This window comes from Rousettus aegyptiacus, unplaced genomic scaffold, assembly GCF_014176215.1.
Source record: "Rousettus aegyptiacus isolate mRouAeg1 unplaced genomic scaffold, mRouAeg1.p scaffold_m13_p_15, whole genome shotgun sequence".
Taxonomy (NCBI): Eukaryota; Metazoa; Chordata; class Mammalia; order Chiroptera; family Pteropodidae; genus Rousettus; species Rousettus aegyptiacus.
The window spans coordinates 18,281,366-18,296,123 of record NW_023416290.1 but is presented as its reverse complement, the minus strand read 5'-3'; the positions used below and the strand labels follow the sequence as shown (position 1 = coordinate 18,296,123).

At 37.2% G+C, this 14,758-nt stretch overlaps 1 protein-coding gene across 3 annotated transcripts in view; it reads left to right on the top strand.

Moving 5' to 3' along the window:
- XKR4 (XK related 4) overlaps window positions 1-14,758 on the top strand; it is a 380,957-nt gene that overhangs the window by 231,905 nt on the left and 134,294 nt on the right. For all 3 annotated transcript variants that reach the window (XR_004954604.1, XR_004954603.1, XM_016126191.2), the window contains exon 2: window positions 10,123-10,322. Coding sequence is in view for 1 of the 3 variants with exons in the window: in XM_016126191.2 (XP_015981677.2) it covers window positions 10,123-10,322 (200 nt within the window). In the remaining 2 variants the exon portion in view is untranslated. The remainder of the gene's footprint in view (window positions 1-10,122; window positions 10,323-14,758) is intronic.

Here is a 14,758-nt window from a genome sequence, read left to right as displayed (position 1 = left end):
GGGAGTCCACTTTGTATCCTGGGGATTAGTTCCAGACCAGAGACCTCACTGCCAGCACATTATTGTCATTCTCTGCCAAAGGGATATATGGAATCCTTTACAGAAGCTATCTCACTTTTAAAATCTCTTCCCTTTTTGAAACTCAAAAAAAGCCTAAGGGTGCTTAACATAGGAAGTAACTCCCAGGCTCTTGGCCTGATAGCCATTAAAAAAAAAAAAAATTCTAGGCAAGAGTAAACTTGACAATCTTGCTTTTGTTTCAGAAATGCAATTACTTTTTACTAGAACACAAGCAGTTATTCATATCCTTCTAAACTTCTATAGAAAAGGAACTCATGGATTTATTCTATATTTACTTCCCAATTTCCTTTGCAGTTTACTAAATAAAAAAACATAATGGAAGGTTAGTCTAGCTTCTTTGAACAATCCAACATCTCTTCTCACTTGTTAGAATTGAATGACAAATATTACCCATTGTTCTTTCCTTTCTACATTGTTGGTTTGTCTCTAGAACAGGTGATATTGCTGGTTGGTAGAGAGATGTTCAGGCTCTTTGTCAACATGAACAAAATTTTCTGTTTTGAGAAGTAAATTATTATGAAACCAGATCTCCCTGAAATTAAACCTCTTGCCATTTGTTCTGTGGATGCACAGTGTGGATTGCATGCCGGCTGTCAAATGTTGAACAAAAGCTGAAGACCTGGAGATTTCTCTTAGGGGACTACTTTACAACTGGAAGGCAGGTGTCAACACAGCCTCCACAAGGGATAGCAATGCCAGAGAAAAAGAATGTGTCATTAAAACACAAATTTGTGTTTTCATCCCCACTGACCTTGGGCAATTATTTCTCATCATGTTGTAAGACATACATGGGGGGCATGTGCAACACATAGGACATGTTTACAGCGATACTCATTCATTCTCTTCTATTTCAACCTTTTCTCTAACAGCAGATGAAAGAAAGTCAGTTGTGATTGCGAAGCTTCTTTATTCTATTTTCAAAGCACAAACTTGAGAAAAGCCCATACCGACATTTCTTTATGACTAAGTTATACTCCTGATGTCCATCACCACTGATTTAGAGAAAGTAGAAAAATATCCTGATATCTCGTAATATTCATAATGGTGCTAATTTAGTTCAATAGCATAAACCATTGTGTGCTTCTAACTGAAAGCAGATTTGATATGTTGCAGGCTATTTATTTACCTTATGAAAATAACTAACTAAAAAAAAATACAATTTAAAATTTCCTCCCCCCCCCCATTTCAATTCAAAACACATTCGGTTTTCCTGCATGAACAAAAAATAGTGCTAAATGGTATAGCTCCAATGTGAGCAGGCGAACTCCAGCCTTAGAGGGCCCAGAATGGAGGCCCTCATGTAAGCATCTTAGCACAGTGAGATACCTGCAGTACTAGAGCCATGCACAAGTTGGGCTCAAGGCATGATTCTTGGCTGGGAGTCAGCAAGGAAGATCCGAGGTGAGATATATCATCAGAGTTTTAAACTGCAAATATAAATTTCTGTAGTGGAGAAAAGAGAGTAGGTCATTCTGAGAAAAGATAACACAAAAGTGCAAAATACAGGCCAAGGGAACGACATATACAGAGGCACTTATCATCAGGACGTGGGGCTTTCCCCGTCTCCATCTTTGTGCTTTTATAGATCCTTTGGCCTGAAGTTTCTGAAATCACATATATATTCTGAATTTTTTAAATTCTAAAATCCTTTGTACATTAACTTACTTCACACACACGAGCATTTGTGTGGGTGTGTGTGTGTGAATATATATACACACATGCATTGGGTAACTTAGAATTTTTAAGTAGTTGGATAAAATTATTCTAAGAACTTTGACTGTGTGACCAACTTTCTTCAAGCAAAAAGGCAGTTCTGATATTCAGTGATTTACAGGCATTAAATGTGCAGCGGCAGCTCAGGTGGCATCCTTCGCCTTCTCGACCGCCATTGCCTTGTGACATAATACAACAGTGGGAAAACAAAATCACCTTTCATTTCTGCTTCAGAATCAGATTTTCAAATTTTATTCATCAAATGAATGAATGAAATGGAACCCAAAGGAAAATATACAAACCGATTTTACATACATAAGTTAAAACTGTGGCAAAGCAGCATGCGAATGTTGATCTATGATAAACCTGATCCAAGACGATTATAGCAGAGGAAAGCCTTTGCTCACAGTGAGGGGAAATAGAATATAAATCCATATTATTTTTAGATGTAATTAAAATTCCAAATGTGGTGAAGAAGAAATTAAAGCAAATTCAGAGAGTGGCCAGGGTGGTCAGGGGGCTTGGGATGTCCTGGGAGGAGATGACTTACACTAGGATTTTCAGTAGAATGAGGAGCAAAACCAAAGTCTCTGGAGACTCTGATATTTGAAAGATTGTGTAGAAAGGATGGATTAAATTCTTTCTATATGGCCCTTAGGGAATGAAACAGAAGCAAATGAGACGTACTGTGGGAGAACCAATTTCAGAAATTTACTTCCCATCAGAGCTGGCTTATAATCAAGGACCGGCATTTGAGAACTCATCAATATCCACAAGTAATGAGAGTATCATATGAAAAGAAACAAGAAAATAGAGAGTTAATTAGATCAAAGACTTGTATCATGTTGCTTTCTTTGTATCCTCTTGTCTTCATCTTTCCAGTGGGAACATTTGGCTTCTTTTTTACGGTATTAGAAAACAAATCCAAGTTTGTCAGAATAAAATGTGATGGCCATTCAGAAACAGCACCTTTCACACCCAATAAGAAATAGTACTGGTTCTTATTTTCAAACTTCTCCAAACACATTTAGAACATTAACATGTACCAATTAATACTATCACTTTGGAGATTATTTATCACGAAAATTTCTTTAAGCAGTGAGGTAATTTTATTGTTTTATTTGGTTTCCTTTTTGGAAAGGCTAACAAATAGACGGATGGATGGTTGGGTGAATAGATAGATGATAGATTAGATAGACAGATGATAGATAGATAGATGAGAGAGAGAGTGTGTGTGTGGTGTGGTGTGTGTGTATGTGAGAGAGAGAGAGAAGAGCTGAGAGCTATGAGAGATGATAGGTAGATGATGTTCAAATACTTTAAGTTCTCTGAGATAAGGTGACCTTCGCATGTCTTTGAGTCTCAAGATGACTTCCGTCTCAGGTGAAAAGAAAATCTAAAGTTTAGGGTATCACTGTTACTTTCTATTTTACTCATGAAAAAATTAAAACAAGTTATTTCTAATAACATCTAACACTTATTGACTGCTTACTAGGTAACTTACATACATCAGCTCATCTTATTTTCAATTATTTCTTTTTTTGTTGTTGCTGTTATAGAAAGGAAATCTAAACCTTAGAAAATATAATTTCCCAGAACCCTAGAACTAACAGAGCCAAGACTGAAGTTCTATTACAGCTCCAGAACTAAAATTTTAAAACTCTATACCTATTTTTTTCTCAGAAAAAAAAAATATCAGAAAAGACAAATACTGTATAACTCCACTTATGTGAAGCACTTTAAATAGTCAAATTTGTAGAGAGAGAAATGGAAGGATGGTTGCCAGGGTCTTCAAGGAGAGGGGCGTGAGGAGTGTTGCTTCATGATACAGGGTTTTCTTTTGCAAGATGAAAAGAGTCCCGGAGATGGATAGTGGTGATGGTCACACAACAAAGTGAGTGTACTTAACACTACTGAGCTACAATGTTTATCATGGTAATTTTTATGTTACGTGAATTTTGCCACAATTAAAGCAACAATCAAATAAAACTCCTCATTCAGGACTTAAAAATAGCTTTTCTTGCCATCCTTGGTTCACAGGTGTTTGAATTCTATATGTGCATTATCGGAAGATTTGATTTTGTGCCTTAATATGTGAAACTCTGTGAGGCCAGATACTTATTTTATTCCTTGGCAAGAAACCTATCACTGGTATCAGGTTAACTGTGAACTCCAGGAGCTACCAAGACAAGTGTTTCATTGTATCAGAAGCATTCAAGTCCCTATTGGGCACAGACCTGAGAGAACAGTTTGTAACTTTTTAGTTTGTGGCTGCAGAGTTAAGGGAATGCATAATCTCTTCACAGGTGAAAACTAGGAATAAAATAGCTCAGGGAGGTATTTGTGAGAGCTCTACTCTTTGTAATGCCATGGGAGGTCCTAGATTTAAAAATTCTGTGATAATCACAAGGAAGTTAAGCATTAATTCATTAATTTGTTCAATATGCAAAGGCTATCAGCATTCTTTTCACAATGTATCCAAATCTGATGCCTTCTCACCACCAATACTGCTGGCAGTTTAAAGCCACCATTGTCTCTCACCCAGATTATTGCAAGTCTTCTAGACAATGTCCCTACTTCCCCCTTGCTCTACTGGCCTCTGTTTTTCACTCAATAACTAATTTTGTTCAAATGCAAGTCAGATTTCTTATTCTTCTGCTCAAAACTCTCCAGCGACTTCTCATTTCCTTTAGAAAACAATACAAAATTGCAAATATTACATGTGCTCGGTATACTCATTAAATGAATAAAATAACATAAGTTAACTGAATGCCTATTAATAATCAGAAACTGAGCTAGACTTGGCGTACAAAGACAAATGACATTCTTTTCTTGCCAAGAGTTTATACTTTGGGATGTAAAATGAACACATAAATGAATAAACACAAAAATAATGTTATTTTTCCCTGGTCAAAGTCTGAATAATGATAGTTTGTACACAAATGATGAAATGGCCAGTTCTACCTAGATGGGAAAAGAAGGTGAGGAAAAGCTAATATGTGAGTCATAAAATAGTGGAAATTCCAGGGTGGTAAAGAGTGTGGAGACTGCAAGAGAACCATAGGAACTAAGATATGAGATGTGAATTCACAGCCAAAGAGAAGCAAGTGTTGTAATATGGAGAGGACATAAGACATGGGACAAGGTAGAGGTCAAAGGTTAGGCTAGAAAGGGTAAATTAAAGGCTTTAAGTGTCTATATTTACATTGTTTGAGTTTATGCACATCTTCTAGGTATTGGGAAGTCACTGAAGTTTTTAAGATGAGAGAGATTGGATTCCATTTATGCATCTAGAAGTAATAGGAAAAGCCCTTTAGAGAGTTCAAAGTTGATTAATAGTAGGAACTAACATGCATTGAATGCCTACTATTAGGTTCCATGCTAAATCCTTTAATTTTATTTTATTTAATTCTTAGATCGAGCTACGCAATCCATACTGCTATTCTCCCCCTGTAAAGAAGGAAGTACTAAGGCAGAGAAATGTTAAGCCTAAGGTCATACTGCAGTAAGTTACAGAATCAAAACAAACCCAGAGAATCAGACTTTAGAAAAGAGAGGAGAAAAAATACATTAAAGAAATAAAAGTTTCAGAACACAGTGTTTTATCAAATGGAGAGGGATAAGAGAGCCTAGCATGCCGCTAGGCGCCTAGTTTAAATGACCAAATGAATGGCGGTGTGGATTACCAGTAGAGGAGATGGGACAAATTTAGAACCAATAAGATGTTTTGAATACGTTTGTTTTCATATACCTGTGGGAAGTCTAGAAAGCATATGGACATATGGTAAGCAGATGGACATACAGATTTGGATCTCAGGTAAGGGTTGGAGTGGGAGATTCTGATTTGGAAATCACCAAGCAAGGGCGGACAAATCATAGAGTGAACAAAATCAAAGAGTGATAAAAGAATATTATTGGTTGAATTGTGTCTCCTTAAAAGATGTTAAAGTCCTAATGCCCTGAGCCTATGAATGTGACCTTACTTGGAAACAGATTAAAATCTTTGCAAGTGACCAAGTTGAGACTGTTACTGCTGGGGTGATGTGAAATCCAGTGTCACCCCAGCAGCATGGGTGTGGAGGGGGGCTCTGAAGTTCTTCCCCACCAATGTCATAATGAATTACAAGTCAGTGAGATTTAGAAGAAGTAAGATTCATTAAAAGTACATTTTAGAAGGAGACAGGCCACACTAAGGAAGGCTGCAGCCCTGTGGAACTTGGAAGGTGAAAAGATAAAAGATAAAAGACAGAGTATGTTCCAAGGGAGGAGCAGGTTTTCAGCAGAGAGAGCTGTAACAGCACAGAAGTGGGAAGGTCTGACTGTATTAGGGCTGTGATAGGTGGTTATAAGGGTACGTGTTCCTGGGTGATTGGTATGTGAGGTCATTTGGTTTGACATTTGGCTGTTATATAACTCCTTGCATACTACACCTGCAATTACCCAGAATTCAGTCTGTTATAACGAGAATCATAAACTTCCAGGCATAGGCATGATGTTATAATGATGGTATAATGAGGCTGAGGTTATGATGGTCGGGGTAGGGTAGGGTAGTACTTTCTGCACAAGCGTTTGTGGCTGGTTAAGCCAGCAAGTTTTACGGCCTTTGTACCCTAGGATTTGGGTTAATTTATAACCCTAAAGGTGCTGGTATTCCTAGGAGGTCCTTAATTAAGGTCTTCAAAGGAGACTTCTATGGTTACAGAACTGGACCTTTGCTTCCATTGCCCATACTTGTCTACCTAACAAGAGCATTACAGTAGGTCCTAATCCAATATGACTATGTGTTCATAAAAAGGAAAAATTTGGACACAAACTGACACACACACCCCGTGAAGATAAAAGCAGAGGTCGGGTGGTGCATTCGCAATCCAAGGAATACCAAAGATTGACAGCAACCCACCAGAAGCTAGGAGAGAGGCATATAATAGCGTCTCCTTCACAGCCGTTAGAGGAACCAACACTACCAAAACCTCGATCTCAGACATCTAGCCTCCAGTTTGTGGTGCTTTGCTATAACACCCCTAGGAAACCAAAATAAACATATAGAGAGGTAACTGCATGGAAGAGTGGGTGATTATTGGTCATGACTGAACAGACACCATCAGTTCGAAAACACATTTGCCAGTTAAAGAAACAAAAAAGGCTGTTCCAAGAAAAGAATGAGTTTGTGAAAAAGACAGAAGTATAAAAAAGGATACACCAGCAGTTTGCACTAAGCTAATCACAAGCTGCAGCTGTGGAGTGAGTGATGAAAGAACCCAGTGATCTGTGCATGAAAGTCCCTGTAAACTGCACTAGATAACACACTTCATCGTATAGTTCATAGAGAGTAATCAAAGACTCAAAGGAATGATTAAAACTGATTCGTGTTTTAAAATGTTACTGTTCTATAAATATAGTGGCAGTGATCGCATAGTTTTTGAATCTACGAAAATTATTCCATTCAAATAGTCAAAGCAAAACTGAAGCATCATGGACAACATCTGTAACAAACTTAGAGCTGAAATACTCCCATAATTACCTAGGGACAAATTAGCGGCAGCTTATAAGGGTCATGGGACATTAGCAACCATTCAAGAAGAGGCAGAGAGAAGGCCTTGAGAACAGGAAAATCTCAAAATTCCCAGTAGGTACTTACCGGAAAGTGTAGTGGTTCAATCTTAGAGGAGCAAGAATGACTAGAAATGTGTTCTCAATGATCCAGTGCAACAGGGAATCCAAAGGCACTGTAACAGTAAAAGCTGATGCTACTGCGTGGTCTCGTTGCTAACAGACTGAAGAGCCTTCCGCAAGAATCCGCAATGAGGAAAATCTGCTAAGAACAGATTTCAAACTGAGCAGGTCAGGGACAACCACAAGTGAGTGATGAAAGAGAAGGTTCAAACTAGAGGGAACGGGAAGGGAAACAGAGGAATCTGATCTCACAGTTAATAAGTGATATTGTTTTTAATCATTTTATTAGAACAACAGAGGAATGATCTCTGGAACTATGACACTGGTAAACCCACTTATGCCTTCTAAAAGTACATTAAAACTAAATTAGTAATTTTTAAAACTTAACGACAAGATAAATATCATAATGATTAATAGGGAAAAGAGAATAAGAAAAATAGTGATGTTACTACAGATAAAGAAAATGCCAGAAAATCATATGTAGAAAACATAAAAAACATAAGCAAACATTTCAAAATGAGGTAAAAGAAATTAGGAGAATTAGGAAAGCTATAAAAGAAAAATATAAATTAGAATTAGAAAAATCAGAAAAGAATGAGTAGAAAAAAGAATATTTAGCAACATGATATAACAATATAAAATTCTAATTTTTAAAAAAAATTAGCTCAGAAATGAAAACTCAACTAGAAGGGCGTGACACTATTCAAACACCATAGTTAGAAGGTAAATAGAAGATGAAAGGAAGAAAAATTTTTATATCAAAATTAATTTGCGATGAAAGTATTCAGAGAAGCTGATAGAGATAGAAGATAAAGAAGACATGACAAAATAAATAGGAGATCCCTATTTATTTTTGTAAAGGGTAAAGAAATCAAAGCAACGGACTAGGAAAAAAATATTGAATACTGTAGTTTGAGAAAACTTGAAATGACATAATAAAGAAGCATACCATATTCCTCAGAAATTGGATGCGGAACACCCAACATCAAGATAACATTCTAATAAAACTATAGGTCTTTAAAAAGAAACAAGATATTCTTTGAATATTCAAGCAAAAAGAGAAAGAATATCCTATTTTTATCAGATATTTTCATGAGGACGCTTTATGCTAGTAAGCAATGAAGTAACATATTTAATATGTTCAAATAAATAAATTGCAGATTTTGAATCTTGCGTGGCATGTGCATGGATTTACAGCCATCCAACCGGACTCTCCAGTGAGAAGGTTCCCCAGGCTTTTCTGCTCTCGCGTGTCTTGCCGTATATCCCTACCAACCTCCCTCATGGCATTTGAGAGTCTCTGCATTGGGAGGATGCAGTTCTTTCACAAATTTTTGAAATGAGCACTAATCTGCAGTGGATATTGTGAGATTGCATAACAAAAGGAACTTTATCCTCACCCAAGGCAAGATTAATAATCACATACTAAATATGCAAGAATTCCAAGAAGAGTGTCCCTATGCAATTTTTTAAAAGGAGAATAAGTTTCAGACAACCAAACATATTGTATATATATATTGACATAAGGGCTGCAGAAGTAATCTAGTCAATAAAATAATAAAAGATGACAGATTTGGAATATCAATATTTTTCAGCCCCTAAAGAATGAGTGGATCTAGGAAATGATGACGTCATAAAAGAGAACATTAGTGCCTCCTCAAGAAAATACTCAGCATCACTTGCTAAAAATGATCAAATGTGAATCTGATGGCAATTTTAACACAAATGACACAATTGAAGAAAACTCAAAGAACAGATATATTAATGACACCACATGAGTAAAATCATTAAAATCAAGATGATGAAAAATACGCAAGAAATAGATAAAAAATGGAGGGGGAATTCATGGTGTAAAAAAGGCTTAAGATACGTATCAAATAATCACCATGTATAGGCCTTGTTTGAATCATATTTTAAACCAGCTATAAAAAAATATGATAGAGGAAAACATGAACACTGAGTATTTGATAATATTAATAAACTATCATTTATAAGTGTAATAATGGTATTATATTTGCATTTATAAATTATTTTAATAAAATATTTACAGATGAATGATAGGAAGCCTCAAATTTGTTTTAAAATAATCTAGTGTCAGGGAATAAGTGAGATAGAAATGAAAAAAGATTGTCAGTGTATTGATAATCTGGGTGAATGGTAATGGATTTAATACACTATTTTTTTCTCCTTTTGCCTGTATTTGAAATTTTCAATCAGCTTCTTTAAATACATCAGGAAGGTTTACAAGCAATACATTCTAGCACTTTATATTTGTATCATGCCCTAGGAGAAATCCATCTCCTGAATACTGTGGAGCACGTAGAAAAACTGACAAGAAAGTACGTGTGTAGATTTTCAAAGTAGCAAATCTCTTCTACACCTGAGTTTCCAATACATTCCACCTCTACCCTTTATATTAGGATTCAATGACTGTCTTCAATGAGGACCGAAATTGCAGTGACTTCTCAAAGTGAACATTTAAGAATGAGGAAACTCTTAAACAGTTAACTTTGGGCCTTAAATTATAAACCACTAGGGTAATTGTTTCTTGTGTGTGCTTGCATATGGTAGCTTGCAGAAAAGAAAAACAGCCCTGGTGTCTGAATTACAAATTATCACTCATCTCTTTTTTTATTCTCCATGTTTTCTTTCTAGATATTTCCACACAATATACTTAGGTATTCGAAGCCGACAGAGTGGGGAGAATGACAGATGGAGATTTTACTGGAAAATGGTGTATGAGTATGCAGATGTGAGTATGCTGCATTTGCTAGCCACCTTTCTGGAAAGTGCTCCACAGCTGGTCCTGCAGCTCTGCATTATCGTACAGACTCATACCTTACAGGCCCTCCAAGGTAAGGGCTTGCAATTTGGTTTCTGAATTTGGGGAAAGACTGACTGGCTACTTTTGTCACATCCAAGGAATGTTCTAATACCCTTTGTTGACATAGGCCATGGGGTTCTCTGTTATATGTCAGCTGTTTGGCACGTGAATTTGTGAATGATGCATATTTTCTTCTTTACCATCATTTGTCAGGACTAATTTATAAAACGACAATTCTTTTTGGTTCTCGAGCAGCTCTCTGGGTAGGAAAAACTGTTTTTGATTTTACACTTGGTCGATATAAGAATAGTCAATTGAGGCTTTCTAGTTTGTATGCTAATTTCCAAAAATTTGAAAAAGAAAAAGCCATAGCATGTTGTCTCTCTCTCATACACACACACATGCACACACACACACGCACACACACACATGCACACGCACATACACATACACACACACACACGAATAGTAGGGTAATGTCTACCATTCCCTTTTGACATTAAGAAACAGAGAGAGAGAGAAAAAAAGAGAGCGAGCGAGAGAGAGAGATTAAAAGAAAGTAGTAGGGATTACCTTAATATTTAAAAAAAGGTCACACAGAAACAATTTTAATATTTAACAATATATTGTTTACATACTACTAAGTTTTAAAAAACAAATATTATTATAAGATTAATATTTCTCTTTTTTTCTGTCTTGTTTGATAAGCTCATCAGTAAGACCATTCCATTTTTAATAGATCTGCCCTGATGTTTCCTTAGGGTCTGCTGGTCAAATCTTTTCTAGAAGAAAGAAGAAGATAGCCCAGTGAATAGATAAGTGAATAAATGGGTAGACAGATGATGAACAGGTAGCCATTTTCTAAATAAAGAGTTTCCTGGTAATTTGTCAATCCTGTAACTAAATAGATGTCATTAAACAGTGTATTATAATGTACTCACTTTGTTTCAATCTCAGCAGATCCCTGCTGTGACTTCTCTGTGTGTACACACATTGCTGTTATGTTCTGGGCCATGTTCTAACTTGAGACTTGATCTAGTTGGTCTGGGGAATCCTTATAATGTTCTTATAATTTTTTATTCCAAGGAACACATTTTCTTAGGCTGAGTGCTTTAACTGGGTGTCGGGGAGGGAGAAATATTATAAGATTGATGGAGGGTGTTCTGGTAGCCAGTGACCCATTTATAAATAAATTACTGGCCCAACCCTGGCTTCAAGCTAAAATAGCTTTGGTCCAAGAAATTTGAGCAAAGGGTCAAAGAGATCCATGGGATGTGATTCTCAAAGGTTAGAGGAGCAGAGTCAAAGAAAGCCAAAGTGGGGCATTTGAACAGAAACAGAAATAGAAACAGAAGAGAAGAGCTTGAAGAAGGTAAAGCACAAAAATTAGTCGTGAGCGACTATGTTTAGCAGGAAAAGTTACATAGGGAGATGCTGGCTTTGATTATCTCACTTTTTTGCTGTGAGACCTTGTGCAAGTCGTTTAATCTTTCTGGGTCCCAGTTTGTCAAATGTAAAGGCCATAAACCAAACTAGATGATCTCCAAATTCCTTGACAGCTCTATTTCGTCCTCAATGTCTGCCCAGGAAACTTATAGGGCAGATATACGCATTAGGAAATTGTCTGTAAATGAGCACACAGGTCGAAAGGCAACATCAAACAAAATCTCTGTCAAAGACTCTAGTACTCATTTCCAGAACAGTTACACAATGAAAACTCTTTGGAAAAGGAAAGCCTCAGCAAAAATGTGGAGGGTTTCAAGCCACCTTCCTGTGGCACAAGATTACTGAGCATCTCTATTAGTTTTCTAAAAGATTTAGAAAATCATAGTAAGGTTTCACCCTGAAGATAATGGAGATAGAAGAGGAAATGTGAGAGAAGGTCTAAGAAAATGAGATCAACTTTTCAGTTTGAGAGTTTTAAATAAAGTTTTATAGGAAAAAAAAAAAAGGCAAGTCTTAGTCTTTATTAGATTACTCATCCTAAACATAGCAATCAAAATTTATGTTTCTAAGAGTTGTGGCTGTTCCCTGACACCGGTGTCCCCAAATATCTATGACCCTCACATTTATATCAGGTTTACTGCAGACTTAGGGAGCCCGATCCATCCTCGGCCAAGGCAATCCTTGCTGTCAAAACCAGAAAGCCGTAGGGCAAACACATTCTGTGTCACTCCCATTGTGGTTGGACGGGTTGATACAAAGATCAGCTAGGATCAATACAAGTCATGCAGCACGAGATGAGGAGTGAGCCAGCTGGGCTGATCCTACTGCTGCCATTTAATAACAAGGAAGGTGGACAGAAAGTTGTGTTAGAAACCAAAGAGAAGAAACACATGACAGTAAACAACAACCATACAAGCTCCCAGCAAATGAAAACTGGCTCAAGCAATGCTTTCTAAATCCTTTTGTAATGTGAAAAGACATCTATCTTCAGAAAGGCTTCTAAATTCAACCCTCCTCTTGATAGTTGATCCCACTGACAAAGGCAGCAGCTTATAAATTAAATTGATGTGAATTACAAGAACAAAGCTTTTCCCCTCTAAGACAAGAAAAATAAATATGATAGATCCTAGTCTGACATATATTTTCATATGTGTTTATGGCAAAAGATTCTTGGGATTTATATGTGAAAACACAACTTTCTGCAATGAATGCAAATAATCAATGGCATGAAACCTGTGAAATATTTGCAAACAGCTCTGAATTTAAATCTTTAAGATATTTTTATTTAGCAGGCAGAGAGTGGTCCTAAGTCTGCAAGTTATTTCCATGTATGACTATGTCTAAAATTATTTAACCATCTTCAACCATCTACTACTCCCTGAAGGACACTTTTTGGAAACTAGTAAGAAAATCAGACAAGAAATAAGACATTTAAAATCTGATGCTTAAAAATTGTGTTCTCCTTAAAGAAGTTGACATAGCATCACAAAACAAACAAACCAAAAAAACACTTTAAGCTGTGAAAGTCCTTTCCCAGGACCATAGCCCAGCACATCCTGTAATCGTCACAGTGAGTGTGTGAACCGCCACCAGGCTGCACGCAGCAGCCACCTGGCTCCAATGGCCGTGTGTACCGCCCACTCACGGGAGCCTTCATGGAGAAATGCTTCCTTCTAGAAGGACCATCCAGGTAAAACAAACAAACAAACAAAAATCAAAACTTCGCCTGATAGAGAGTGGGCGTCAATCTACCAGTCCAAACATTTTCACTTTTTCCTAACAGCTTTAGTTCATTTCCAATCTCCACCTTTACGTATTGTTATTGGAAAATCTCATTCGACACTCTATAAGTGTATTTGGCTGTCGCGTGCAGAGTGAGTTATGAAAAAATGCCTTCCCACAAGTCATGTGCCCAGGAAGGCTTTGCTGAGCAGGAAAAATACCTACACCTGCTTCTATTCTGATTTCTTCATGCTGTAAAAACCCCATGCATTGCCCCTTTTGCCAACAGTTTACTGTGAATACTTTGTAAAAGAAGGGAAAGAGCTGAAAGAAGTTGCTAATTATTTTTGTCCCGTCTCACACCCCATGAGACTACTGGGGAGGTCAGAAGTTAGGGGGTTGTCCTACACATCTAGCAAACAATGTCTCCAGCTAACTAGGGTAACTAAGACTCCTCAAAGTGCGAAAACCATCTCATCTGTCATATTCTGTTTAGGCTTTCAAGACCTAAATCATTGTATTTCAAATTGCTCAGCTTCGTAGTAAAGCAGGTAGAGCCAAGCCTGGCTACCTTTCCATGACTTGGATTAGAGGAGAGACCCAGACATCTTTAGGCCCAAGTCCTTCCTCCTCTGCAAAACTGCCTCCCTCTCCGCATGAGCCTGGCTCCACCTCCGGATTTCTTCGAGGAAGGAGAAATGCAGGCGAGAGCGCCAGTCTGTGAGCAGGCCGGCAGTCCCACATCCCTTTAGATCTGTCTGTCTTACAGTTGCTATTTTCATTAGTTAATTAACACATTTATTGACTGTCTATTGTGCGCATGATAATGTGTGAAGCTCTGCAAAATTTGTCCTAAAAAATGTTCATTTTTTATTAAAAGTTTAAGTGACATTATAAACAACGTGACAAAACATATTTAGAAACGCCTAATTTATCTGGGTGTATTCCAGAATGAGCTGTTCCATTTTCTAGGTGCAATAATATAAAATGAGAGGAGCCATTAGGGTGTATCTGGCTCACCCTCCCCACAAAGGGGCCACATAGCCTCTGCTTGAACAGTTCATTAAGTGGCAGTTCTGAATGAATTACAAACTCAGTGTTGGAAGGGACCTTAAATGACATCTAGCCCATCACTCTACCTGACACTGGAGTCTCTGATCAATTCTCCCTTCACACCCCACCCCACATTCAACAGCAGGGTCCATCACCTCACCGAGAAGGCTGCTCATTATAAAACAGATATGGTAAAAGCACTCCCCAAAATATATTTTTCACAATTCTACATATTTGGAATTTTTT